The sequence below is a fragment of the Buceros rhinoceros genome, unplaced genomic scaffold (assembly GCF_000710305.1).
Source record: "Buceros rhinoceros silvestris isolate BGI_N320 unplaced genomic scaffold, ASM71030v1 scaffold17470, whole genome shotgun sequence".
In the NCBI taxonomy this organism is placed as follows: domain Eukaryota; kingdom Metazoa; phylum Chordata; class Aves; order Bucerotiformes; family Bucerotidae; genus Buceros; species Buceros rhinoceros.
Genome location: NW_010391466.1, coordinates 1 through 24,495, shown reverse-complemented (window position 1 = coordinate 24,495; position 24,495 = coordinate 1). Strand labels below are relative to the sequence as shown.

Below are 24,495 nucleotides of genomic sequence, written 5' to 3'. Positions count from 1 at the left end.
CTGCTGAACGAAAAGCAATGCCTACACACACACACAATACAGGCGTATCCCTACCTGTCTCTTTAACCTGGCACGTTAATGCCAGAATTTTAGAGAAAGCTTACATCAGAAAATTATACCTTATTAAAACAATTGCCATTAGAAGGCCTGAAGGAGGATTTGTGGGGTTTTTGTGCACTCCCCTTCCTCCTGCTAGGGCACACAGCAAATGAAGCAACATAAGCAAATGAAGAGTGCCTGGGCTACTTGCAGCATGCAACATAATTCAAGATTTTCAGGACTATATGGGCAAACAGAATAAAACACGCAAAATGCTAACCATTAATTCAGTATAATCTGTTTACAACAGAAACAAAACTTTTGGATCCCTTTGCAAATTTAACAGGGTTGCAAATCTTGAAGGAATGCCAGCAATCTTCTCAATTAGGTAACCTTCTCATGTTAAACACACACCAAGGGAGGAGGCCAAAAACTGCAGAGAACCAGCTTGGCCTATGTATCAAACGCAAGAAGGGCATTCTCTGTCTTACAAAACAAGCTGGATTCCCTGATGCCATGCCAAAATACCACAGCCAGTTTTCAGGATTTTACTCTCTTTGAAGCCTGATAGAAAAGAATAAAGAATGTGGGAATGTTTCTGATGCAATTTTAGATACTTTTGATGCTAGGAAAACCAATCTTGCAACTTTTGATCAACTAGAACAATTGAGTAGTCATGTAGTGACTATTTTGCTATTGATGTGGGTGACTAATTTAATGCTCAGTTTGCCTCTTTATTACTTGCTCCCATTAATTAGGCCCAGCTGTTCCAGCTTCCCATCCTTTTAATCCCCAGCTCTTTCTTAAAACCAAGTTTGCCTTGCTCAGATAGATACCATCTGTTTTAATGAAGAATAAACTAGGTCATGTGAGATCCATGACCCTGAGGGCTGCCTTCTGAGTCCCAAAGCGGTTGGTCCCAACTTCCACAGATGCCTACAAAAAGCACCAGATGTATTTGCTTTTAATTACAGTTAGAAGAAATGTTTCCTACTTCGCCATATATTAGTCTTTATTGGTAGCCACAGGCACAACAGACTTAACTGTTGAATATCAAGAGATAAATTAAGTGAATTGTATTAGATTACAAATCACTATGGAATGTCAAAATTTGTCTGCCATTTAATGTCTCATCTTGGGATGGAACTTGAACCCCAGCAATGCACGTCTTAAAAGGGGGAGCCGGGTTTATCAATAATTCTTTAAAAAGTAGGGGAAGAAGTGGCACAGAAAAAAAAAAAAAAACCTGCCTGCCCAAACCAACTGGTAATCAGAGTATCAACGCTTGAGAGAAAAAATACAGGGAAGCTGTATGACATGAGCAACCGTGGGCTTTCTCAACAGAAGATGTGGTTGACACATGAACAAGGCAACACAGAATTAGGATGATGATTTTGGACATCACAGAAGCCAAGTTCAATTTTTTTTTTATTTTTCAACACGTAGCCCGGTGTCAACCGAAAATGCCTTGCAGACAATGGCTCGACCTTCTCAAATTCAGTGTCTTTACACTGTTCCACAAAACTAGCTGTGGATTGCTCACTGTAACTCTTAGTTCACTGCTTCTGTAATTCTGTGCCAAACTAGAGGGTTCTGATCTAAAGCTGAAGAACATGTCAGAGAAGTAAAGAAATTTAGAGAAGGTTTTACAGGCTGTCTCTTGTTCTGTCTAGAACTGCATATCTCATATTATTGAATAAAAGAAGTTAATGTCAGATACTACTTTTTGCAAAGCTTTTGTATATCGTTTAGTGACCATCTGAGGAGACAGTCTGATTAAAAGAGCTTAAAAGCACCAAAAATAAAGATGTCTTGCTTAGTGTTGACTAGTGCTTCTGTGACTTCGTTCATTCATTCATTCATTGTGCTATGATTCAGTCTACTCTAAGAACTCCTTAGATAGATAGAGAAAATGTATTTCTACTTAGCAGTAATGTGGGATACTACACAGCAAGAAGTATGCCTGCTACATTCCAGGCAAGATCATTGCTTTTCAGATTACCTATCCCAGACATTCTATTCCTAGTGGCATACCACCAGTTCTCTCTTCTATTTTGGATTCTAGACTCAACCTCTGTCAACCAATTTTTCAACAGAAAGCTCAGTATCATTAATTCTTTATCCCAGCTCAGTTGAAGTAAAAACAAAAAAAGCAACGCATGTTCAAAGTACAGACTAGATTCTGATTCAGAAATGCTGCTGCAAAAAATTTCCACCTCTTTGCTGTTTCCAGATTCCAAAAATCTGACATATTTTCAGATTCTTTCTTACTTGCTATGAAGGGAGCCTATAACAACACAGCACTAAAACTACAGTTAACAATCTGGAATCTGGTATAGTCTCTTTTCAGCTTTGCACAAGATTTGATATGCCAGAGAATACCAAGCAATTGTGTCAACTCTTGTTGACCCACCCATTTAAATCTTCCTCAGTTACAATCATTAAGATCATAGGAATCACCAGGCTAATTAATACCCATCAGTCAAGCTTCCTGTTTTTCACATAGTTGAGGCAGGTTACTGACTGCCAAAAAGTGCCACTTAATAGAACAGCCATGATGGGAGTTCCTAATTTCAGATAATTTATCTTCTTCGGCGCACATTACTGAGTCTCTGTGAAAATATTCTAAATATCAGTGTGTCTTTAAACAAAAGGAGCAGAATCCTTGAAAGTTTATGCTATTTTATTTATTGATTGATTTTTAAATACCAGGGACCAATAAGTAAATGGGACCAGCAAGTCACAAGATCACAGTCACCAGGCGATAACATTTAATCCTTTCCATTTCTAAACAGCTCTCAAAACACTGAACTTAATGTATGTCCATGTCCCCTCAAAAAACTTTAACATTCACAATCTTCAGAAAAATTCTCACAAAACTGGTATTTCTCCACTTGATCTTCAATGGCATTTTTGTAATTCTTCCCATGTGCTCCATTACCTGTGATACAGGACTTGCTGAGATAAAGAATATGAACAGATGAGTGGATGGAAAGTTTTTCCTCCATATTGCAAAGTCATTATTACTCCTACTTTTATGTATTTTAATATTGCATATGCAGTGGTTTTTTTTTATGTAGAAACTAAGCTCTATACTACTTCTGTTGAACTAAATTTAGGCATATTGTTGAAACAACATATTTTAATTGATACCAAACCCCTGCTAAAAACAAAGCATATCAATCTGGATTGACCTGATTAAAAACAAAACAAACTTGCTCTATCACATTTTAAAAGACAAGCATAGTTAAGCTAAGAATTGGGTACCTGTCTGGCTAGTAACACATTCCAAGTTAAAATACTAGAAAGTACTAAATTGCTTATTTCATGTAGATAACAATTTCAGGTAATTAAAGCATTATCTAAAGCTGTCACTCTTTAATAATTGGAAAAGCGTCTGTAAATTAGAAAGTAAACTACAAGATAGGCCACCTTTGGACTTTTTAAAGTTACAAAACGTTATTCAAATCCTATTCACGGAATTGTTTCTTTGAGGTGGGGAGAGATTCAAATAAACACATTAACTGAGAGGTTCTTGGAGTGCAAATATTAAAGAGAAGGGGTTTTTTTTGTTGTGTTTACTTCCCTCACCCCCCGCCCCAATAAAATCTCTCAAGCAACAAAAGCAAGACATGCAAAACCAAACATCTAACCACCTTCTGTCCATTAACTGGTGCTCAAAATTCCCATCAAGTTTTGAATAATTCAGGATTCTTTCTAAATGAATTTGTGCTCAAAGTTAATATTTCATAATTGTTCTAATTATTTTTTTCTTTAAGTGTTTAAAAACACTATGCAACAGCTTCCATAAAATGAAACCTAAAACAAATTGACGGACATTTAGGCAAAAAGTAACTATTTTTAAAGTGTGTTACACTTTGGCTTACAACAAACCAAATAATACATGAATGCATCACAAAGTAACCAGACTTAAGAGAAGGAAAATCGAATCCCAGATTTTAGGTTACAAGATTCTTTTTGACTGTAAAAAAAAAAAAAAAGATTTAAAAACTGCTATGACAGAAACATTTTATATTACAGCTGATAATAACTAATGAATCCTGATCTCTTTTCAGATGCTGTTTAATTTTGAGTCTGCCCTTGGGAATATGTGACTCCTACTTGCTGAGTTGGGATTAGTACTCTATGTTCAGAATTTTAAACTGGATATCCCAGAAGCAGTCTAAGCCAAAACGGATTAACCTATTATTTTCTACGCCAACAATTAACTTGTGGTTTATCTCAGAGTACATAAAGAATCAATTCCAGGAAATCATTAATACACTATTTTTCACTTACTCTATTCTGATAAAGAGCTAGAAGTCCTTCCCAGCCATTTTCTTCCCTCTTCCAATGAAAGTAAGATGGAAGATGGTGAGTAAAACCTATGCAGGGACATATTAAATTGGAAAAATCATCTCTACTGCTAAATTAATTCCCACAATCAAACCTTTACCAAGGAAGACATCAAAGCTTTCTCTCCTGTCAGAACTCCTATCTTCATTTTCCCTGTTTACAGGAAGCATTTTTAAAATTGATTTGGCTACTTGTTTTACTCAAGTTCAACACGGAGATATTTAGTCTGGTTTTCCACAAAAAAAAAGTTAAAAAATGAAAAAAAATTGCTGTGTAACAAAGTCAAGGACAGACTTAAAACCTTTTCATGTAACTTCAACTAAAAGAAACAGTTGTTAAAGTCTTAGAAATTTAAAACGGCACCTGTGTAGAAGATACACTACAGTTCAGGTACTTGATAGATTGTTCCAGTAGCTTTTGCTCTGTCAGTGGCTACAGTTGAACATATTAGGTCCTATAGGTTGCTGTGAAACTACTGCATGGACAAAGCTTGCAATTAAACCCAAAGAAAACGGAAAACAAAATAAGTTGACCAGTGAAACAACTACAAAACATGGCTGTACTCATGTTCTCATCTAAGAAAAATAAATAAAAATAACATTTTGATGACTAAGAAACAAAACACAAATGCAATAAATAATCTATGAAGGATTTCAAGAGTCACTTTGTTCCACAGAAGTTAAAGCTACTGGAGTCTGACAAAGACCAGAGAGATACCTGCAGCAGCCTAGTCAAAACTTCAAACAGCAGCGCCCTCTGAACAATGTGAGGCTAAATAGGGGTACTTAGTAGGTATCTAACACCTGATTAGCCACTTCACTTTTCAACCCAGAAATATGTGTTCTATACACTTCTAGGATGCAACTCAGCTCTTTCAGATTTCTTTGTTTTCTCCAAAAAAACCACTTGATGCAAATCAGTCCCATATTAATGCAAAGAAAGTATCAGGCTTAATATCCTTGACTGTGTCCTTTTAAGAAGCAGACAAAAAAATCTTGTTACAGTACAAAGGTTTATTATTACAGAACAAATGTAATAAAAGGCACATTGTTTGTACTTGACCAATTTCCTCCTTTGCCAGTGCTGGACAGAAGCCTTTGAAGGACTAGTACCTCTTATAATACATTCCTTTCAATTACACTTCACTTCCTCCTTCATCTAAAGTAGTGCTGAAGGAGGAACAAATCGAGGGGGACATTTCACATAGTGCACAAAGCCTGCATTTTTAAATATTTTTGAAATGGATTATCTGTTCACTACTTATTACGGTATTTCTACAATGCTTTTAAAGTGTAAGACTGAAAAGTAAATTATGTTGAATTGCTCCTGGATGAAGACAGATGAAAGACTTTGACTTAATTTAAATGCACTCAGCATGTTTCAGTTCTCTTGCATGTTTCAGGAAACAGCTAAACAGTCAACTAATAGAAAACTGTTAAAGATTACCTATTCCCAACAATTCCGTGTGTTTCCACAGAAAGCCCTAGTCCAGAAACACACTTTGCATATTTACACACACATACCAGCAAAACTGAGATTTAGTGAGACAGGCCGGGTTGAAAACCAGGTACACTAATATCCAGAAAGGAACTTCCATCAAATTAGCAGTGAAATTAAAGTTGTGGTGGCCAATACCTACTTTTCCAAGGGTTTTTTTTTTTTAAGTTTAACCTTTTTTCAGTTAGATTTTTTACTTTCATTTTTAAAATGTTACTGACCTAGAGGTAACTCAGGATAACAAATTAAAACCTCAAACCTACAGACATTCACATTGAAGAACAAAGCTTGTGCACCCAGGAGTAGCTGAAGGCCTCAAAGCATCAGAAAGTTCATCCTTCAGATTGTATCTCCAAACCTTAAGACTGCTATTTTCAAAAAAATGCCAATCTGGAGTTCCTTCTTTCAAAGACAGAAGATTACTACAGAGCACCACATAGCCCCATATCATGTCTTTATGGCTGGACATCAAAGGATACAATGGATACATGTCCTGAAAAGCTGCCACTGTTCTTGGCCTGTTGCAATTCATGGTGGGAACTTTTTTTTATATAAAAAGACTTTTCACAATACAAAAAAAAAGAGGAAGTAATAAAGTTGTAGGCTAAGGGTGTACAAGCTGTAACTGACCAGCTCGTTTGTACCCCAAACACAAGCTGAGAGACAGAATTTCTCCATGTGTTAGGCAAACAACCAACAGCCTCCCCAGACACCTTGAGTTGCAACATACTATGACAGAGCTTACCTTTGGACCAGCCAGGTGGAATCCTTTCTAAGTCAACAGAGGGGGAGCGGGGGGGAAAGGCACTTCTATAGTCAATTGAGCAGCTTTACATACCCAGTTCATGAATGCAGGAGTACCTATTTCCCTCTGCTGACTGTAAATTGATTCTACGCATGTAACTTTGATAGTCATTTACACTGCACAGGTCTACACTCAGACAGAAAATACAAACCTTGAAATTATATGGTCTAAGAAGTGCATACAGGATTTCAATGCATAGAAATTGACACAGAATATGCTAATTTGTGTAATTTAAATATATTTGTGAGGTTCAAAAAAGGATTGTGAGCAACTCACTAAATTCTTTACCTATATCACCAAAGCTGTACAAAATTATACTCCTGCAACTTTATAATCTTCAGCACTTTGATCCAAATAAAACTTACTGGCACAATATCAAGTATATTCTATTTAAAAAGTCAGCTCATTCCTATAGCATTTTTTAAAAAACCTACTGATATAGTTAATAAATGGATATTACGCAGAAGAAAGAAGAGATACAGTTTTTACAAATAATCACAGCTCCAACCACATCCAATTTGCAAGCTAGCATTTACCCACATAATCTGTAATTTTACTTATGTTATTCAAGTTTATACAGCTCAAGAGAGTCTTGGAAGGTACTTAAAACTATCATTACGTTAATCTTACACTTAAGGTGTTATGCAGACAAAAACAGAGAAAGATTTCTGATACAACTAAGCCCTTTTCTGATTTTTTTTAGTTCGATCTTTGTTTTGAACGGGTTGTACTAAGTACTAGAGATTTTATTATAATAAGCACAAAGAACTTAGTGTTGTAACTGTAGCAAAATGAGTGCCTTCCCAAAAGACTCGATTTCTTTGCATCTATAAGCTATGAACACTGTGCTGGGCCATTGAGACCCTGTACTCTGCCTTCTGTAAATTAAGTTTTATAAAACAAAACCAAGTGACAAGCCAGTAAGAATCTTCCTCCCAAAACACTATGTCAGTCTGGAACAAGCACTGCAAGTGGATTTATTTTTGGTTAAGGGTTAATACACTGAGAATTCAGTAGTGGAACAAATTATTCCTCAAAGGGAAGGCTTTGTTTACAGTTATAAGGCACTGTCAACTGATATTCCTGAGAGACTAAAGACTAAAGACGTATTATGAATCTAGAATTTACTTCACATGTGTTCATTACCTTTGCAAATTCTCTCATGCTACACTATACAAAAAATAGTGGAACACTGTCCAAGGTAAGGCGATGAAATCACTGTTGTTTGGCACTAGAATAGACATCACAATATTCTCCACATAAAGAGCTATTATGTGAGAAAGGGGAATTAAGTCTAGAATATCCAAATAAAGATGTATCTGATATGGAACTGGAACAAATACACTAACTCCAATATTAAGTTTTAAAATCCCAGTCTCCAAACTCCATTCTCAGATACCAACTAAACATTTCAGAAAAAATAAAAAATCTACAATGCCCAGGAATTACATTACTGATAGAAGTAAAGACTGAAAATATTCTTTGCATTAACACGTAATGTTACTGAAGACATGCCAGTGTTATTTTAACAGTTATGGTTAGTTAAACACTTAAATACTCTAGCAGAAAAGAACTGTGGTCTTTAAATTTTTCATGCTATTCAGGATTGTAGGGACTACTTCACTTTTTTTTTCCCTATAATGCAGAAAAATAAGTCTAAACTCAACTAAATTTCTGCTCTGTTTTCTCACTTCAGCTCATCCTAGTAAGTGACTGAAACACAGAGTGGATAGATTAGCTTTTTCTATTTTTACTATGCAGTTCCTTAATAGAAAAGAAAAGCCACTCTACCAAGATTCCACAGTTAGAAGCCAACTGCCATTGTTAGTTTTATACACACATTTTCTTTCCCTTCGCATCTCTAAACTGGGATCCAGTCTCCCTCCAGTGTTATACTTCTGAATATCATACCCAAGAAACCCATCCAAGCCAACAAATAAAACTTTAAATGGAAGGTTTTACATAGGTGACAATTCTTTAAAATGGATGAAGATGAACTAGGATGACAACAGTAAGGCTAGACGTTTTGGCTGATACCAGATGACATTTTTGTACCGGACATTATTTCTGTACAAATTTCCCTTTTTTCTTTCTTTCTTTTTTAAGTACAAAATCATTTAAAGTACAATATTTATTTTTACACCATTTAAGTTAAATATAGTTTGTTAATTTCATGTATCTGAAAATACAGGTGGGAAAATCCAGTATGTCACAAACGGGCAAGGATATAGGTGAACTCCTTAAACAACAAATTGTTCCCCATCCAAAAGCAAGATTGACATACAAGGTGATGGAAATAAATCTCATTTGCAATGACTGTTAGCTGCTCCCAAACAAAAGTATTTAAAGAGTAAATATATATGTATAAGAAATAATATCAGGTATTAAATTATTTGAGTCACAATATGAAACTGAGAATTCTTCACACAGTCACATGAAGAGCAAAGAGAAGAATAAGGTGCAAAATTAAATACCTATGACATAGGGAATTAAAATATGCTACAGTTCATACGGTTTAATCACACACAGGCCAAGGCTTTTAAGATTCTCTAAAGGATGCATTGTCTGGACAGGTGAGGACAATTTAGCTTACCTCAATGTACAGTCACCAAGCAGCAATATTCACTCCTAAATTTACAAGCTAACATGGACACTGGACAAGAGCTAAGCTCGTTACTACTTTGAATATCAAAATGCAAATGATTTCAGACCCATTTTATATTATCTGATAGCAAGTTTATAGAATGACCAACTTCTCCAGTATAAAACAGTACACGTAGTGCGAGAAGGCTTAAATCTATGGAAGTCAAAACCTGTACTGGGGAACACTAGTAAGGCCCCTTAATGGCACAGTATATCCTTTAAATTGTATATGAGCCTCAAACGCTTCCATCAGTGCTGCCTCCAGACAATCCTAAACATCCACTGGAATGACTACGTGACCAACATTGCTGTCCTTGAACAGGCAGAGGTCACCAGCATTGAGGCCATGTTGCTGAAAACGCAGCTGCGCTGGGCAGGGCACGTCTCCAGGATGGCGGATCACCGCCTCCCTAAGATTGTGTTCTACGGTGAACTCACCACCGGCTGCCGCAAGAGAAGAGCTCCAAAGAGGAGATATAAGGACTCCCTGAAACAATACCTCAGCCTAGGCCATATTGACCACCATCAGAGGTCCTGGCCTCCAATCGGGAGATTTGGAGACACACCACACATAACGCTGCTCTCTCCTTTGAGAGCACACGTAGAATCAGTCTCGAGGAGAAAAGACAACGCAGAAAGAACCGTGCCTCGACTATGTCACCCAAGGAGACCTTCCGGTGTGCTCTTTGCAACCGGACTTGCCTAACCCACATTGGACTTTTCAGCCACCAGCGCGCTTGCAGTAAGCGTGGGTAAAGCCCTTCCCAAATCTTCCTCTGCGGAGCCAAGCCGTGATGATGATGATGAATATGATCTTTCAAAATACAGGTATCAAATGTCATTTCTGATGGCAACTGTGTTTGAATTTATGGTTTTTACATTGTTTATGAGTTGGCCTTCCTTAAATATCATCTATCAGTTCACGGACTGGCTCCAATAAAATAGAAAAAAAACATTCCATCCTCATGTTGTAGAATTTGAACAATACTACAGACAAAAATACATATAAATCCAGCAGAAGGAAAAAAAGTAGGCCACATGCATGACCTTACACAAATCTTTCCATAAGATCTGAGAACTTGCCATAAAATCTGAAAGCACTTCAAACACTGTCAAACTAATTGAGTTCAGTTTTAAAGTGCACTGAGAATGAACAACCATATAACTCTTCACATTTATTGATTTGGGGCTGATAAAATCTCACCCTTACTAATGACCCAGTGTTAAAGATTCACCTCAAATTGCAGAATCTCAGCCTAACAACTCATTGGTTTCACCCACTAAACTAACAGTGACTAAACTCAAAGTATTTCTCTGGGGAATCATTTAAGATGTGTACTCAAGAAAAGTCAATTGAGATGTTAAAATCTCTATTTCAGGACCAGAGTTTGGACAATACACGGGGACAGCTCCCCATCCTAATTGAACTGGCTAATCTAAAGAATTCTTTAAAAGAAAAACAAAGCTTTAACAAGAAAACAAAAAACAAACAAACAGAAAAAGAACCCGTCTGTGACACTCAAAAGAATCAGGAGATCAGAACGTGGAGATCTAAGGCTAAGTGATCCCTGATTAGTGTTACATGGTTACACCCTTTTTCACAAATCTTTCCTCCAGACAAATGAGTTTAATCTTACATACAGTATATTTAGAATAATGAATGGAAACCAATTCTCAGCATTAAAGATTTATCAGTTGCTCTATTCCACAAGCCATGAAGACTTATTTCCTGGGTCCTAACTCATAACGCTCTGTACGGTCATAAAGAGTATTAAGTAAGTTAGATAGTAGCAATAACAGCAAAGACGACTAGATAGACCTTACTAACAGAAACAGAATTCCCAATCTGTCGTATCATGGTTATAGTTACCAGCTAGTCAGCCATATCCCCAGCGTTCTCACTTTCCAGTCACTGAAAGCAGTAGACATTAATCCCCACATTTTGAAAATAAAACAAAGTTCTCTTTTTCCAAAAGAATATTTTCTTTCAGATTTTCAGTTATTTCACTTTGCTATCCTATGTATGTCTTCATCATGCATCAAAGTTTTCAGCAATGTATATCCATATACATATACATGTATCCATATACATGTGTATAATATATACACACACACATTTATCAACCACAGGTTGATTTATACTGTTGTTTACTTCCATAGTTGCTTCTCACTTCTACTCTCTTCCATTCTCCCATAAAAATCTCAGAATTCATTATCTGAATCTAGTCTGGTATATTTAAAAACAGGATCATAGTCTGCAGTAAAGAGACCAATGAATAACAAATCCAACACCAGCTTGATAGGATAGATTAAATTACAGCTAAATAAGTTCATGTGCTATAGTTCACATGCTGAGAGTCCTTGACGTGCCACTGTAGATATTGTTTTTCCAAAACTGTAGCATCACTGCTTCCTAAGAGGTTCACTCCTTATTATAGTCAACATAGTACACCTTTCAACAGAAATGTATTTTAAATTATTCATTTGAAAGAATTTTATAATTTCAATATAATTTGTAATTCAGGATTTACTCTTAAAGAAATAGTGCACAGCACAATTGGGCTAAAATTAGAAGGCAGGGCCAGAAATAAGCATCAGGAATTAACATAAACCAAATGTATCTGGGCCGGATCATCAGTTAATATATAACCCAAATCAGTTGTCACTGAAAGTTACTGGTATCTGATGGTAATTAGTTTATCACCCATTAACACTTTTTACAGAAGCTGAAGCATGTTAAGATTTCAGCATTTAAAATAAAAGGCGTATTTCTGCCCTGAAGAGAGATGAAATATGCCAAACAAGAAAAATTATTTGGCATATTAGTTATTTACTGTTCTATAAAGTAAACTGCAGTTTGTTTCAGATGTCTGCATGTTTCCTAGGAAAAAGTAACAGTCTCGGAAGACAGGACAGAGACTGATGAAACTATTATCTCATACATAAGAGGTCGTCCTACATCACTGATGGAAGAGAAAACTACTGTTGCACTATCCAAAATACACCTCATCAGGAGGTACCAGAAGAAAGCTGTGTCAGTATCTTACTTCTTGACAAAAAAATAAAAAGTTACCCTTAAGAGGATTTGCCAGTATACAAGTTAAGTACCATCAATGTTTACAGAGTGCCTAAGAATCCCTTTTCTCTGCACTGCCCTTTTTAGCAAAGACAAGTTTACCAAGTTCCTCAGTCTTCAACATGAGGTCTGTGCATAACGTGCAAAACTCCCTGTTCTACTTGTTTTCACAGAATTACATAATTGTTTTTGTTGGGAAGACCTTTAAGAACATCAAGTCCAATTGTTAACCCATTACTGCCAAGTCACCAATAAGCCATGTCCCTAAGCACCACATCTACACTGTCTTTTAAATACCTCCACAGGGATGGTGACTCCACAGCTTCCTCAGACAGACTGTTCCAGTGCTTGACAACTCTTTCCATGATGAAATTTTTCCAAATACCAACTTAAATCTCTCCTGGTGCAACTAGAGGCCATTTCCTCTCATCCTACCACTTGTTAGTAGGGAGAAGAGATTAACCCCCTCAGCACTACAACTGGTAGTTGTAGTGAGTGATGAGGTCTCTCCTCAGTCTCCTTTTCTCCAGACTAAATAACCCCAGTTCTCTCAGCCATTCCTCCTAAAACTTGTGCTCTAGACCCTTCACCAGCTCCAGCACCTCAATGTCCTTCTTGTCTTAGGGACACAGTATAGTGGTGACCAGGCAGTGCTGGGTTAACTGTTGGACCTGATCTTAAAGGTCTCTTCCAACCAAACAATTCTGTGAAAAGTGTTAAGTCCCCTCATCCTACTCTCTATTTCCAACATAATTTTTAAGTAGGAATTCCAACATTCCCAACAAAAAAGTATAGCCTCATGTATGCATTCACCTATGTTACCGCCTGCCAGCCTTCTCTGACTATTCATCCACCTCAGCAGTCCCCTTTCACTAAGAAACCTTTCTATTAAAATACAAACGGCAACCATGCAAAAAAATCAGTAAAATTCAAAAAGTGTATTTAAAATTAACACAGAGGTGTTAAACCCTTGTCTCCAAATGTCAAAGCATGTCACTTGCAATTAAATAATTAAGATCAAGATTCAAAGATATATCACAGGCTTTCATCACCAAGGTACGCTCCCAGGAAACTCTTAAAAGCCATATGAAACAGGTATATTCTAAGCTATGAAACCAACAAGTACGCGACCAACACCTGCTTTAGTTTTAAGTTAGATGGGTTTACCTGCAGATCTGTCAGAAAAAAATAGATTGCTGAAAAACTGGTTACGTAGCCACAAAGCCAGTTGTCTTCTGCGCTTCCCATTTCACAACGTTGCTTCTCTATGTACTATTAACCTGTATTGGAAGCTCTTCCCAACAGATATAAATTCACCGATAAGTAACATCACCTGCAGTATAGTAGAAGTCATACATATTTCATGTTAACAGAATAGTAAAAATCCTTGCTAAACAGGATTTAGAGGTTCTACTTCTCAGTTTGCCTCTGATGTCAGCCAAGCTGAATGCTCAACGGAATTACACCCTAGCCACATCTTACGCTCAACTTCAGCTCACAAAAATTAAATCATATTGCACTGAGGTTTTTTGGGTGGAGAAGGAAAGGCGTAACTTTCAAAATACTCTTTAGATTTCAGATTTCAAATACTGTTATTTCACAAAATGTACATGATCCACTCAAATTGTCCTATCACAGATTTCCAGAGCATTGTTTTCCCAGAATTATCCCGTATCAAGCCAGCAAGGCTGTACTCTGCCTAACCTACAACCGACAGTGCAATATGAGCATTTAAAAATCTAGGCCTACCTAACCACGAAGGCAGAAAAAGAATCATCTCCAATGTCACCAAAATAAATCTTTTAGCTTACAGTAAGTTGAGTGTTGCAAATAAAAGAGTTGAGACACTTCTAGAAACTCTTCACTTAGAATTTAGAACAAAGGATATAGTTTGCTTTATTATACACTTAAAACGGATAGCTTTCATAGGCTTCACAGCCTCAGAAATGGCTGTGCCCCAATTTGTTTCTGTTTTTCAATTGATGAAGGATGAAATGTATACAACTGAAATTCAAAAAAATATTTTAAGAAAACCACCTTCCCCACCCCCCAACCCCCAGAAGAAATATATTCACACATCTTTTAAAATATTTTTCATTAACTTTGGTGTTAGTTCTTCTTTTTATATTTCCAAATTTCTTCTCAGTTACTTCATTTTCCTTCTAATGGTTCTGTCTTATAGGATACACTGTCTTCCTCACAGCTTCTTCCCAGCTGCCTTTTTGAGCAGAAAAAAACTAACAAAACCAACTTTAATCAAGAAAATTTTTTTCATTAATAGATCCAAGGAACCACTGCCACTCACTGTGAAATTACTATAGACGTGCAGAAAGCTTTTAAACTGAATCATTTTAATTAAGTTGTAATACCAGGAAACTAGAAATATTTTTAAATTTATTACATAACAAATTACATTACTTCCAAATATATTAATGAATAAGCAATTTCTACATATATAGTTGCTAATGTGAATTTATTTTAAGTGGATTGAACTATTTCGATCACTGAAAAAGGAGGAAGAACGATGTTGTTGATTCAGTATAACTTCTGTATCCACCATTTCTGAGTGTCACAACTGGTTGTGTTAAAGACTTACTGCAGAAGTCTTCATAGGCCTTCAAAAGTCACAAAAGTCAGCAGGAGTTCAATGGCCTAAGAACACAAATTCAGCATACTGACATGCAACCTGAAACGTTTTGATGAAAGAGAGGACAAGAATCCAAGTTTAGAAACAAACCAACCAGCAGCTGTCCTCATTGTTCATTCTCCAGGGTCAGACAAAGAGTTACCCACTAATCTTCCCAAAAACAAACTAAAACTTTACTATGCATACTCTGAACTTATTTTTGTCAGGCCATGCAAATTAAAACTGTACAGGCTATCATCTCCTGCACCCAAGGAGCTGTAAGAAGTCAGTACCAAGCTGGAGGGAAGAGGTCTGAGGCTAGAAGTCTATCATCAGTTTGGGGGCAGGTGGCTAGGAGAGTCTGCTATTATAGCACCAAGAAATTTTACACAAACACAGTCAGCTCCCAGCCTCCTGTTTTTTACATTCGCCATCCACATAGCTATTACAGTCCATCCTAATTAGTAGGCCAATAAGTAAAAATCTTACACCTAGTTTAGCCTGTTCTTGAAGAGCCTATGGAAGGACAGCTCTCTCAACCTAAGCAGTTTTGGAGCATTTAATTTACTGACTGAAGCACTACCAGCGAGGCATAAAAAGCAATACTAACTAGACATTTTGCTAGTCTATTTGAAGAGCTCCCTGCACCTTCAACAATAATGGCAGTATCATTAACAAAAATATTTTGGATTGCTCAGAGTCCCCATACTCCCCAATACAAACAGAACAACATTTAAGCAAAGCTGTGTTAAGAAGCTATGTTTTAATGAAGAACCATACCAAAACTCAAATACTGCATATGGGCACCTTAAATGTCACTTTCTGGTAACAAACCATTACCTCCTATATAAGAACCATGTGAAAAATCCCAACCAAAACAGCTACACGTGCTTTCCTCTTGTATTAGACAATGCAAGAGATTATAGAATTGCTTTTTCCAGGCAAAATAATGTATTGCATTGATAGCTTCAGTGCTTTTTAGAAGTACATAAGACAATATTAGGTGTACACAAGAAAAACAAAGGTGCATTTAAGTCACAGGTTACTACTGCTGATAATAGTTTATATTATATAGCTGTGATGCCTTTCCAAAGTACTCCAATAAATAAAAAATACAAATCACTACACCTGAATTCTTGCTAATTGCATGATAGAATCAAACTAACAAATACCAGATATGTGACCTTTCATGAAAAATTACCTCAAGGAAGTCAAAAACACCCTTGTTAAAAAAAAAGTATGCTGTAGAGGCTGTACTAAGTTTACAGAAGCACAGAACTGCTATAGTGCAATAGACAGCCAATTAAAAAGTCCTATATATGCTGACAGAGGATGAGCACAAGAATTTTCTACATTCTTAGTCTTTCTATATCGGGCTGTAGAATTGTAGAATTTACGTTTTATGAGTTTAGGTAAGTTTAAATATATATGCATATATATATAAAATTCATAATCCAACAGCAAAAGCTATGGGTGATATTAAAACTGAACATTCAGAAAAGAAACAAGAGCAAAGACGACTTTACATAAAAATTAGTCTGTTTTAGACACAATAACCAGTCATTATAAAGGGTATGAAATACACTGCAGACCGAATAATACCATATTAGCAATCTGCTATTACTTAGGTATTAAATAAACACTTCCCAACAGAAAAAGTCAAAAGACTAGAAATCCAGGTAATTCAGAAAGTATTCAAATTGACTGAGGAGTGCAGTTCAGATTTACTTAATGAAATTAAGCTGGTCAAATTTAGGTGGACTTCCCTCCTCCCACAACAAACTAAAAAAGTTGAGGGTCAAAGCAAGACTTCAGGAATGGTTCCACTGACGAGATCAACCCAGCAGACAAGTCTAACACTCCGCTGCCATTGGTATTGTCCAGAAAAATGTTATACCATGCAGTTTAGTCATGTGGAAACAATGTTTCCTTCACTAATTTTAATATGTTTCAGTTATAAATAAATAAATAAAACACATACACTAGTGATTTGTCTGTGGTGAAACGTATTGAAGCAGACCAATTGATTCCCTGGAGAAAAATGACAACACATTTACACAAAATTTACTGTTAACCAATTAACTGACCAGCTATCAACTGCTCCAGACTGGGACAGGATTAAAGAAACAGCAGTAGGCGGCAGCTGAGTGGCAAGTTTTCATGAACAAATGCTACAGATCACCACAATTTAAGACTGGATAGGGCAGCTGTCAAAAGTCACAAAAAGAAGATTTGAGGTCCACACATCTGAAGAGCAATTCTGCAATGCAAACACCCCCAAATAACCTTAAAAATATAGATCTTACTACAAACTCTTCAGCATGAGCATTACACAGCAGCTCAGGCAAGCTTATCCTACTAACCCAAAACCACAAGCATTGTACCAATACAACTAGTAGTTGTATTAAAATGCAGTGAGAACACCTTAACTCTAACTGTATGTTCTACAACAGAGATACGTCCAAAACAGCACATTCTGAATAATTCTAGTATGCTAGGGCTTACAGTTTCAACACTATTTTCCTTGCTTCAGTCACATTTTGGCCTTTCAGTGAAAGAGCTTAGGTATTTACATAAAACAGTTAAGTTGCTTTAATTGAATTGTAAACCCACAAAATTTAGAGTTCAATAGGACTGTGGCCCTTAAACTCTGTAAAACCAAATGCTTAAGTTAATCCTCATAATGAGGTTGCTAGTTTAATATTTTCCAAATACTCTTCAGAGTAGAACAAGATGTTTTCAAGTTGAAAGAAGCTTTCCAAAACAATAAATCTGTATTATTCTTAGAATATTTTTTCAAAAATATATTTTCAATGGGTTCAAGGTAAAACTGCTCACAGAAACACTGTATCTACTTTACACCCTGTCTCTCTAAACTTTCAGAAGAAAATAAACATCAATCACTGCTTCAGAGGTAACATCTTTTCAAACATTGTCCCCTGAAAACCCTCAAGAACTTAAGGTCTTACCATCACATTTGAAATTTATTTCAATACCTTTGAAATACATATTGATTACCTAAAATAAAGTGGTTGACATAACATAAAGGGCAAAAATTTGAACATTTCTTTTACCAAAATTAGCAAAGCAAAACTATAATTTCCTTATCACTCTGAATTTACAGTCTCTATAGTAAAGAAGCAGCTTTACTAAGGGAAAATCTCTGATCCACCTTCAGTATTAAAATAATAATAATGAAGCAATACTTGTTTCAAAAAGAAATCTGAACCACTCCTCTAATGTGAAGTGCAAACAATGGTTAAAAGAATGTTGTATCATGTATCTTCCCCCCACTTTTTAAAAAAAAAAAAAAACAAAACACATTTGTTGATACATTTGAGAGAGAGTCTTCCTGCGAGAAAACAGAAATACAATCTAATTTTCAGAACTGCTCTTTCCTATCACCTGAATATCCCAGGTGGATGCTAACACCGTACTCAGCAGAATTTTACTTACCACCATCTTCAGAGCTAAAAAAAACCTCTAACACTGTGTAGGAATGTGAGGGTGCTTTCCCAAGTAAAGACACAGTGTTAAACTACTCCCACCCAGTACAAGCCAACGCTGAAGATGTTTTACACTGATAAGTATCAGCAGAAAAGGAACTGTATTGTTTAACCTGAACAAATTTGGTTAAGAATAGCTTCTGCCCAGACAAGCCCTTGCACAGCAAACACAAAGTTCCCATCTTTTACTTCACAAAAGTTCACTCTCTGTTGCTGCATAAACTTCTATGACTCTGATAATAAACAGAAGCGGTATATAAACTCCATCATCCTTTTCTTTCTTCTGATACTTACATATTGCCTATCACCCTTAAAGTGGACCAAACTGAGATTAAATGCACTTTAGCTTCGCATTCATTTCCCTAACGTAAAAGCCAAAATATCAAGACATCCATCTCCAACAGGCTGATCTCCCTGTCCACTACAAACAGTTCAGCCATGCAAACTCAAGAATCTAAACATAGAAAAGGTGAGTCAAGCCCTAAGAGCCTACATGCTGCCAGTCCCCAGTACTTCAAGTGTGCATTTCCTCCCTTTGAAGAAGGAGAAAGAAAAAAAAGGCCCAAACTCCTCAAATCTCTATTTCTCTTCTATCTTTTCCAGTTTGGGCTGACACACAACACTTCTGATGGAAGATCATTTTCACTTGGAGCATTAGGGTTTTTTTAAGAATAAACTTGTCAGCAGAAGGTGTGGTGTTAGACGCTTTTGGTTTTGTGGGAGAGGAGTTTTGCATGCTTCTTATTTCTGAAATACTAGTATTAGTTGGTTTCCAGATTATTTGATTATTTGCATTGCAACAGGCATTTTCAGGCACCTCTGGGCTATTTATATGACTTAAGAAAATATTTATCTTCAGGAACTGTACCCAAGTGTCAAAGCCCCTTCTATAACATACCATCAAATTCACAACACCAGAAAAAGAATTCTGAATTTCTTTCTACAGTCAGTTAGATACCTAAATAAGATTAAAGCAAAAGAAACAGGTGACAAGCAAACACTAGCCATTTGCCTCATCACTGATTTTGAACACTGAAAATAGAAAAACAGAAATGTGAAGTTTCAGTTTACACACATGCAGACTTCTTCCATATACTCTCACTTTTCTGACCTTTCTGACAGAGAAAGGGAGTATTTGTTTCAAGCTATTTTTTTCCAGCCTATTGAGAACAAGAACGTTATGGGAAAGGACCTGTTGCTGCCTTCTCCACAATAAACATTATGCTACCAAACTTCACCTCAGCTATGGATAACAGGAAAAGCAAGACAAGAAAGCTGAGTCACACCTGGTCATTTTCTCTCTAGAACATCAGCTATAACAATACTAAGGATTATTTTGGGACAAGTATGATCTTGTGGGAGGCAAAAATGAAGCAACAAAGACATTGCACAGACAGAGTGAAAACAAAATCCAAGTCATTTTAGCTTTATGACTAAAGCCTCAAAGATGTACAAATGTAATGGTGAATTCAGGTCACCATTACAGTCACAACATTCAGACCATGTTTTCTTTGAAAAGTTGTGGTATTTAAGGACACTGCCAAGTAAAATCATGGATTATTATTTATTGTTTCAGTATCAGAAAAGGTGACAAAACAGGGAAAAAATGCTTACGCATCTCTTAGATATAATATTTTTAAATAGGTGACGACCTTGGTAATGAAACCAAAAACGACACGTGGTAAGAAACAGAACTAATTTGAGCCTCTTAAGGAGGAAAAAAAAAAAAAAGCCACCAGTGTTCTTCACTAGTACCGAATTTAGTTATTCTGGTGCAGAATTTTTGACTTAAGGCTATACTTAGGAAAAATACCAGGGTATGTTCTATATAGGAGCAGATTCTTTCTTGCAGCATTAGATTAAGTTCTGTACCTACTGTCCTGCTGGTATAATGCCATTTGAAACATATTTGGCTAGCTATTTTGTACATGAACACAGTGAAATTAAGTATTCAAAAATATGTTGCGTCTCACTTTTCCCATGCCTTTTTAAAATTTTCCCATGCTCATAAAAATTAAAATACTGGTTTGCTCAATATTTATTCTGCATTTGTTTAGTGAAAAGCATTTTATGGGAACAGTTGTTTAAAATTATCTTTTCAAATGAAAATACTATTATTAAAATATTTCAATCAGTTGAATAGATTTAGAAAACCCAATTTACATTCATAAAGCTTGCTACGGAATTCACTGCACTTTGAAAAATGGGCAGGAAACACCTCACGGGAAAGAGGGCAAGAATAAGTCTACCAGCTTTCTTCTAGAGTTCTCTTCCTTCCCCCTTCCCTATTTCCATATATTTCATTTAGGAATTTAAGTTGCCCTCCCAACTTCATCTACCCAAAAGTGAAGAAATATCTTCTGGGTTTCTTGTATTTATTATTCTAGTTTATCTGAATTACTTTATCATGGCATAATTCAAAATTTAATATTTCCATTTCGGTACGTATGTGAAGTGTCCAACTGCAGCCCCTCTGGATACCAGAATAGGAAAGCTGTTCTTGCTAAATGCTCATCAAAACCAAGAATGATTCAGAAACTTTGCTACAAGTGTTCATAGCCTGTCTCCCACAGACCAGACCAACAAAAAGTTTGAAACAGGTTCAGATAAGCATGGGTGGGCCGTGAACTTTCAGCAGTTAAGTTTCAATGAACATGGTCGTGGCACATTAATTTTTGCTTCTGTGCAGCACACAGCTGAGTATGTAAATTCAACTGAGATTCACATATCAGACTGGCCCAAGCAGCAATCTTCTGAGCGTGCTAGACAAACATTCGCATTTCTACCTCCTTTGAAAGGAAAATTAATTCAATAACAGAAGTCGAGATCCAGGCACTTTCAGTGGCTCCAGAACAAGAGCATTCACCTTTCATATAAGAGAACTAGTTAAAAAACCCATACACCTTAGAGGTTCAAAGGCACTTCTTCAACCTCTCAGAAAGTACCCTTGAATAAATATTCTTCCCATTCAACCTCTCTTAGTGCCAGAAACCAGTATGCACCCTACCCCTGTTCCCTCCCCAAATCCATAACTTAACTTTGTGGAGCGAATAGGATGGCACTTCCCGCAAAAGCATTGTTCTACTTTAATCTCTGCTCCCAATACCTTTTTTACCGAAAGGCCCACAAAAACCAAAACAAAGGTTGAGTCCTGGGACAGTGAAGGGAGACAAAAGCCCTCCCAATGATTATGATTAACTGTTCTCCTCTTTTGCTGTTTCCTCACAGTGAGCTTTTTGCTAAAGGAGGTGCAGTTTCCAACAGAAATCACTGAGAACATACCCAGTCCAACCTGTATTATGGTGGTCGGGTAAACAGAAGTTTTCAATCCTCTTAGACTACAAAGGACAGTTAAAACAGTAGTTACTATATTTAAAGCAGGTACTGCTTCCAACTCATTTTTTTGTATTATTATTTTTACATGAACTTTATTCCATCCTCCAAGAGAAAACGCCGAAAGTCAGGGATGACCACAGTCTCACAGTCTCCAAACGTCATTCTGTTACCTTAAATATTACTTATGAACACCTGTAAGAGCACAGAGTTCATCACCTTCCAGTTTTGCCACTTTCTCAAGTTGTTGGTTTCTAAGCCTGAGTATGCCTACAAGCAACATTCAGTCTAGCAGAGAATATACCAGAACTTCCTGTCTTGGGTATCCCCCTCTGCAAACGTCTCTAAATATCTCAAATACGGCACACAGCTTTCAAGAACATCAGAAAGAAAATGTCTATTCTTATCACAGCAATCAAACCACACACGACTAAACTGCTGTAGCGAAACTCAAGTCAATACATGAACCTCATCTATTTGTGCAGGGAGGATAGAATGATACTGACTTAAACCACTGCTGACCAAAAAAATAATTGTAGACATACTCTCTCAGTACGTGTGATATAAACCTAAACTGTACTTAACGAACTTAATTAAAAAAGTTAGACCAAGCAAAAATGAGCTGTTCAAGCTAAACTACACATCTACATAGCATTCTGCAATAATATAAGCTGCAGACCATTAAACCCAGGAATGCAATGCAGCATGTTAGTAGGTGCGTACAGAGCAGCCCAACCTCACACAGCATTACTGGCTCTCAGATGCACTACAGACCTATTAGCAAGGCACTGCATCTTTTATAAACTCCGCCACTCAGAGGCAGGTATAAATGTCTTCAATTTCAGTATCGCTTTGAGGCTACTGTATTGCTTCCTGGCCAGAAGCTACATCTCTTCCCTCCTCATAGCCTTCTACTGAGGCACATAGGCATGTCATAAATTAATTTTAAAACCAACTTACAGTAAGTCGGCTCTGCTCCTTTGATAAAGCCCTATGTTTTTATAAGTGCACAATTTTATAACCTTCAAGTTTTGTGTTTTGTCTTCCTTCTCCCTATAAAACTACCAATGCCACAGTTCGTAAAAGATGCAAGGAATGGTCAACTTCTCAGAGCTACTTGAGAAAATAAGAAAAAAAAAAAAAGCTGGAGAAGACAGAAGGAAGGGAGACTGTTCTTTAAGAATCATGTCAGGCCTGGATAGGCAGCTCTCTACTCCTTTTACATTTTATTGACTTCTCTGAATCTTCATATGAAGCAGTCTCATTTTTTTTTAAAGTCTCTCTCTCTGCCTTGTGGGATGACAACTTGCCTCTTCTTTAATCTCTAAGGAACACCTTAAAGAGCACTCTAAAAAGATATTGTCTTTAAAATTGACACCAGGATTATTTCCATATTTCTTCTGGCCTCAGGAACATTTCCATTACTATTATGCCTTCTTTAAAAATTATTATTTTTCTGCAGCCTATGCTTTGCTTGAAGTCATAATCCTCTGTGATGACGATTGTATCCACAGCATCTAGTCATGGCGTAATAAACAAGATCAACCACTTCCGGTGGAAAAAAGAAGCATCACAAACCTTTCAAACAGTCTCTTAATAATGTCAATTAATATCTCAATAAAATAACTGTTCACATTTCACACTGGAAAAATTATCTCAGAAACCAATGCACTTGAAGAGAAGATAATGTCATCTTCACCAGTTGCAATATTCTCAGGCCTTTTCAACTCCATTTTTAAAGACCTATTAGAACCATGAACTTCACTAAGGAAGGTTTTAATACACACCTTTTTGGCTGAAGAGAGCTTAGTGGAAATAAAGACTTACAGCACTTACTAGAATAAATCTAATAAATCTATCCCAAATAATTTCATAGTCCTATGAAGAAAAAAGAATAAAACATCTATATAGATGAACACACGAACCTTCAAACCAGGTGCAAAAATGTATCTAACTATACATACATAGATTAAAACGCAATGCACAGACGGATACAGCAGATAAGAACACAATGAACACCATCACTGATGTCTGAAATGCCAAGTTATTAAACACATTTGCTCTGCAATGCCACTGATTACAGGTAGCTTTTACTAAGTGTGGTAATGTGAAGTGCAGTCTTGCCTTCTACTGAAATTCTGTACACAGAAAGCATCAGTATTCAGGGCAACGGTGTGTCGGGGTTTTTAAATATAATACTTAGCTGTATTCAGCTAACCGGCTTGATCTCTTCACTGGCCCAACAACTACATTTAAATGATGAATTTTTTATCACGATGCAGGTAAATGAAGTTAAACCAGACAGATCAGGTTTTACACCAAAAGGTCCTTCAGCTTCAGCAGTGACTGTCCCCGTCTCACAGACAGGCCAAACTCGGTTACAGGCTAGTTCAGATGCAGATCAAAAACAGGATCTCGCAGCCAGAGCCCACGACACTGGCAGCACCGGGGCCCGTGAGCCCTCCTTCCCGACCACGCCAGGGACCGACAACGCCGGCAGCCTCCCGCAGGCTCAAAGCACACCTCCCAAACTACACCACGGCTGCGGCGTCTCTTCCTGAGCCGCGCACAGCCAGCACAGGCAGCCCTGCCGCGCCGAGCCACCGCAGACCCC

The 24,495-nt window shown here is 36.9% G+C and overlaps 1 protein-coding gene across 1 annotated transcript in view; it reads right to left on the bottom strand.

Annotated features, from left to right (window-relative positions):
• Nucleotides 1–22,046, bottom strand: part of PRKX (protein kinase, X-linked) — a gene marked incomplete at its 3' end in the record, with an annotated part of 37,308 nt that extends 15,262 nt beyond the window's left edge. Inside the window, exons 1-2 of the mRNA XM_010141870.1 lie at nt 21,970–22,046; nt 21,831–21,886 (exon numbers count right to left, since the gene is read on the bottom strand). Of these exons, the coding sequence (XP_010140172.1) occupies nt 21,831–21,886; nt 21,970–22,046 (133 nt within the window). The remainder of the gene's footprint in view (nt 1–21,830; nt 21,887–21,969) is intronic.
• Between the last annotated feature and the right edge of the window lie 2,449 nt (nt 22,047–24,495).